At 32.1% G+C, this 5,893-nt stretch overlaps 1 protein-coding gene across 2 annotated transcripts; it reads left to right on the plus strand.

Annotated features, from left to right (window-relative positions):
* Positions 1 to 3,920: 3,920 nt before the first annotated feature.
* Positions 3,921 to 5,418, plus strand: LOC141600605 (non-specific lipid transfer protein GPI-anchored 15-like). 2 transcript variants are annotated; one of them, XM_074420873.1, is made up of 3 exons: positions 3,921 to 4,501; positions 4,614 to 4,685; positions 5,109 to 5,418. In XM_074420873.1, exons 1-3 carry the CDS (start codon positions 4,168 to 4,170, stop codon positions 5,243 to 5,245), a joined length of 543 nt encoding a protein of 180 aa, XP_074276974.1. In that variant the 5' UTR covers positions 3,921 to 4,167; the 3' UTR covers positions 5,246 to 5,418. The 2 variants fall into 2 exon arrangements, with proteins under 2 accessions (XP_074276974.1, XP_074277019.1); XM_074420918.1 differs by having other exon boundaries at positions 3,927 to 4,501; positions 5,112 to 5,418.
* Positions 5,419 to 5,893: the final 475 nt, after the last annotated feature.

A 5,893-nucleotide genomic window follows, 5' to 3' on the forward strand; every position in this document is an offset into this window, starting at 1 on the left:
CTCGTGGCCCGACCAATCCCGCTAAAATGTATATGACGCGGTTTTTATAAATCGTCATCGGTTATCGGCTATTAAAACATCAACTAATAACACGGGTTAGTTGAAGTATTAATACATGTCCGACAAAGACGATATTGTATAATTTACTCAATATACATTAATTAAATATAATCGTTTATATTTAATTTACGAATTAACTGTTTAATTCGCCTTAGCCCATTTTATTTAATCCGTATTAAATATAATATCTCAACATCACATTTTGACTAATTACTAGTCAAATAACTCTGACTAACTGGTTAGTCAAATTTGGCATCTACATGACTGTATTTTCATACCGTCACATCTCTCAAACGTATCCTATAGGTGTGACTTTTAGGGACCAGTTGATCACCGCCATCTGTATGACAATAACGTCAAACTTATCTAGCAAGCCAACCGTTATTGATAAACGTGGATCAACTGATAATAATACCAAAAGTATGCCCTTTGATCCTTTTAGAGATTTATAAGTCCTTGCACTAACTGTTAAGGACACCAACCCCAACATGTCCATCTCTATTTTCGGAGTTCTTTCAGTCCTTGTCTTTCTAGGTTTTAGTTCTATTCGAAATATAGATAAGAGCGTCTTGGTCGCTCCTTATATGGTGAAGATGCGGAAGGTCAGTTTCGTAATGGATCGTTATATGGTATTACATATGTTGTCGATTTTTAGATTGCACTCAACTTGGTCAGATGAAATCGTCTCTCGTCAAGGCTCAAGATTCTATGATCCTCTTGTGAAAAGCTGTTTGTTACGATATGATAGAGGATGTGCTTTGGAGCAATTCAAGTTTAAAGATCTTTCTTTGAACGAAAGTTTATTTTATTTGGTTCTAGTCGAGTAGTATCCGGTCAAATTTGACACATGCTGTAAATGTCGTATGACTATTTTATTAATGAATTGATCATTTTTTTCAAAAATCAACGAAACCAGCAGAAGCAACAACTTCATTCGTCCATTAAATCAAATATTACAATACTAGCAAAAATATGCGATTATTCACAAGAATTCAATCAAATCGGAAATTCTCATACGACAATCTAAGATTACTTATCAAGTTGATGAGCACAAAGTTATCAATCGTACAAAAAACCTGCTCCAAATGTTTAAAAAATTGAGATGAAAATAACACTACAGAAAACCATAGAAAGAAATAGAGTGATTACCACAGCGAACACAGTAAGAAATTACGAAAAATTAGGGTTTTGAAGAAATTTGGTGGTGCCAGGTTGAGAGAGGTGAGACGTCGTTGTTTTAGAGAGAGGTGAAGGTAAGAGGTATGGATAGTAGTAGGTTTAAGACCCTACCTAGATCCTTTGGGTCTTACCCTAATGGGTCGGGTACGGGTTTTCTTATTTTGGACCCAGATAGGTATGGGTCGGGTATGGGGCTATGTATAAAAAAATCGGGTACGGGTTTAGGTCGAAGATCAGACCCATAATATACCCATACCCTTAGACCCTGAAAAAATGTATACAAATATATTAAGATTAATCTTTTCATTGAAAGTATAAACTTTTAGGCCGATCTACATTTTTTTTTATCAATCATCTTCCTCACACTGAAGATCCATCTTTGTTATGATCTCGATTGACGTTGACATTCGTAATCAGCGTCATAAGTACTTGTTTCAAGTTACGTGTATGATGGTTTGATATATTGTGAATGTAAACATGAAATATTTTATTGTTGTTTGTCTTTGTTGTTACATTTTCAATCGGATCCATGGGGTATCCCCACATGCACCCACCCAGACCCATTAGGATCAGGTTTGAGTGTACGAAGTTCAGACCCTGACAGATATGGGTCGGGTATGGATTCATCGTAAAAATACAGGTATGGGTCTTATAGAACCCTACCTATACCCTACTCATCGACATCCCTAGTAAGAGAAAATAAAATGACTAGGTTATGATGGAGATTTGCCTTAATCACAATTTACTCTTGTGTGAAAATGGGTTGAATTTGGATTCCTTACCATTCCAAATTTGTAGGGCCGCCAAACATCAGAATTGGGCTTTTTCTTTAATTCAATTTCAAAGTGGAGTTCTCAAACGGGCCACTAATTGAAAGATTACAGTTTACCTTCTACTAGTATTGGTGCCCGGCTTCGCCCGGGCTACCTTTACTTACCATTAATTTTTTTTTTCATTAAATAAAATTACTTAAAGTTGCATAACTCATAAATTTATCATTAATATATTTTTCTATGGCATATCCTAAAATTACGATTAAATAAATTTTGAGACAAATTCACCACTCCCGCTATTAATATTTTACTCTTATTAATGAAACAATAGTAATAACATTTAACTACTTGTCCGTAATCATTGTTATTTTCACTACTTCCGCCGTAGTTATTGTTACTGCCATTACTGCCGCGTTAATATTGATAATTTCACTACTCCCGCCCATTGTTACTTTTACTATTACCGCATTAATATTGATTATTTCACTACTCCCGTTGTTTCTACCACTTTCACTAATCTCACTGATAATATTGTTACTTTTACTATTCAAATGAGTGATTACTATCATATAACTATATCCAATGTTACTACAATTCTTTTTTTTATTGACGAAATTACTTTTACTACTCAGGCATGCAATTTTAAGAGGATTATATATTTATATAAATATATTACGTATATGAATTAAATCAAATCGAAAGAATGATGCAATATTATATATTATGGAATATAACTTGAATTATTTATAACCTACTTATATTATATTTTTGTACGTTAAATAATTAATATCTCTATACATCTAATAAATTATAAAGTTTAATAAAATTGCATAATTTTAAATTTAATATATGAAGTATAATTTTATGATGATAATAATTAATATCATAAGTGTGCATGTTTATACTAATTAATTATTTTATTTAAAGGAAATTGACCATATTCTAGTATTCTATAAATATTTAGGAAAATTACCAAGCTTATTTCTTTTAGTCTCTTTGAAACTGGCCATCTTAATCAATTATTTTATTTTAAGGAAATTGATCATGTTTAGGAAAATTACCAAGCTTCTATATAATTTAATTTTAACCCAAACTATATAATATTTGCATTGAGATCCCTTAATCGGGTCCATCACACGGTGCTAGTGATTTAAAACTATATAGTATAATTAATTTGTATAACTTCCTTTAATTACATTGAAGTCCCTTGGTTTCTGGAATTAATATATAGTATTGATAAACATAAGCAAACTAGCAAAGGTAGCCACAATTGTTGATCAAACATTCAATTGGTAGCCAGTTTCTTTTACGGAGTACTTTTTTTTATTACAATCTCTATAACCGTATGTAAACAAATTACATATGTAGACTAGTTTCATAAGATATCTTCAAATCATAAACAAATAATTTTACTTATGTTTAAAGTTTCACTTATAAATGTCGCCTCGATTGCAGATAATTACCGTAACTTTGTAACTATCTATTTCGAGATGTTTTTTTAAAATCTCTTTCTCAAGCGAAGTCAAATAACTGTTATACAACATTACAGGGAATTGAAAAAACATAACATAGACCAAACTCATGAGAACAACATTAGAGGGAGTTGAAAAATCATAGTCCAAACTCATCAGCAGAACATAATAGAACATTATTCACAAATTATCATAATTTAAGGCGGTACTATCCCTCTTAAATTTAAAATGGGTCAATTATAATCCACTATATTATTTTTCTTTATAGGTTCTTATATATAGATAAGTGATATATATGTACTTGGCTCGTTTTATGTTTTAAGATGGATATTGTCATATTAAGGGATACTCGCTCTAGAACATTTTGGTAATTCCTTTGATCATAAGCTATGTACTAGATACGAACAAAAAGAGACACGTAGCCGACACTTTATTTGGTTAATTAAAACAAAGCAAAACACCAAATTAAAAGTCTAAATTCCTTTAACGAAAGCACATACAATTAGAGAGTAGGAAAAAAGTTGGTCACCTATTACAAACCACTTTGCTTGTTCCTTTCCTTGTACACTTCCTTTTAAATACCCTAAAACATTTCAACAAATAATCACAACTCCATAATAATAAAAAAAAAATCTAATTACTACTCGTAAATTAAAACCCTATACAATTAATTATACTACAAAATGAAAATGATTAAGTTTGGTATAGTATTAGTAGCAATATGCTCAATGTATTCTATGACATTGGGTCAATCAGGCATAAGTAGTAGTTGCACTAACGTCTTGGTAACGTTATCGCCTTGCTTAAACTACATTACCGGAAACTCGACATCACCGTCGACAAGCTGCTGCACGCAGCTAGGAACGGTGGTAAAGAGCTCGCCGGAGTGTTTGTGTGAGGTGGTTAATAGTGGCGGTGGTAGTATGGCAGCTGGATTGAATATTAACCAAACTCAAGCGTTGTATCTTCCTAATGCTTGTAATGTTAAGACTCCTCCTCTTACCAGTTGTAGCAAAGGTAATTTATTTAATTAATTAATTTACGGGTGCAGTTGAATTTGTATCTACAGCTCGCTTTTTTATTTAATTGTTCTTCGTTGATGATTTTTTTTTGTTTTTGTTTTTTGCAGCTTCTGTATCTTCTCCATCACAATCTCCAGTGGGAACTTCTCCGACTACTACAACACCATCATCGGTTTCAAGTATGTAATCTAAACTATGTACGTAGTAATCTGACGATTAGACTAGTACTCTAGTAGTAGGAACGACATAGTTCTGAACCGGCCTTCTCACATAGCTGATCGAGCCAGCCACGGAGTCCTAAATTTTGGAAGGACATATCTGTATTTTAAGTGGACTAATTAATATATATCCATCAAAATACACGGATTTTCATTTATCACGCTTGCAAGCAAAAATAACTCGCTAAAATATTGGTCTATTAAGTCTAATAGTGAGCTAATTAAATATGTTGTTAAATAGAGCCTATACCACCATGATCTAGTCCTGGATCTTGCTCATTACCATCTCGACCGACTAAATATACAGCGAGCCATTATATCGTTACACACGTTAGTCAATTCTAAATTGTTTTCACTAATGTTGTGATGTCTTTCTCTTTGTAGCAGGTGGGTCTAAGACAACACCAACAACTCAAGGAGACTCGTCGGACGCAAGCATGTCAAAGTTGCCTTATTTTGCTCTTATAATGGCATTGTTATTCGTCGCATCTCATTCTCTAACGACTTTCACTTCCGTGTGAATGTGTGATTAATCTTCTTTGGGCCGTCTTGACTATATTTGGCCTTCTCTCCTTCATTTTCAAATCCCATTTTCTTGTCTGCGTTCTAGTGTCTTTGAATTTTATTCTATGTTGATAAGTTGAGATTATTATTTTGTGCCATAAATTATTTTTAGAGGAATTGTTGTGCCATATATTTGGGTTGTACTTTAATTTTAATATCTAGTTTCCAATAAATGATTGATATGCAATGTGAATTGTTACATTTCAAGCTTATGTAAAAAAAAGCTACATATACACGAGGTGTATGAGAAAACTATACACGACTAATGATTTCGCGCCACCTAGCTAACTTGAGTCAATCTCAAGTGGTTAATTAAGGCTTAATTAGATTGGTAGTTAAGTTGATAACCACATGTAGTTAACTTAATTTAGGGTAATTTTTTTCTTCTCTTGTTTTACATATTTATAACCATTATTATTATTATTATTATTATTATTATTATTATTATTATTAGTTACATTTTTCTTTTTTATCACTTATCCCTAATCAAACTCGATTAATTCAATTAATTAAAAATCAATTAACTCTAATTCAATTGAGTTATTTTGCTTAATTGAAATCCAATTTTTAGGGTTAACTTAATCGACTTTAAACAAAACTTAATC

The sequence above is a fragment of the Silene latifolia genome, chromosome 1 (genome assembly GCF_048544455.1).
Source record: "Silene latifolia isolate original U9 population chromosome 1, ASM4854445v1, whole genome shotgun sequence".
Taxonomy (NCBI): Eukaryota; Viridiplantae; Streptophyta; class Magnoliopsida; order Caryophyllales; family Caryophyllaceae; genus Silene; species Silene latifolia.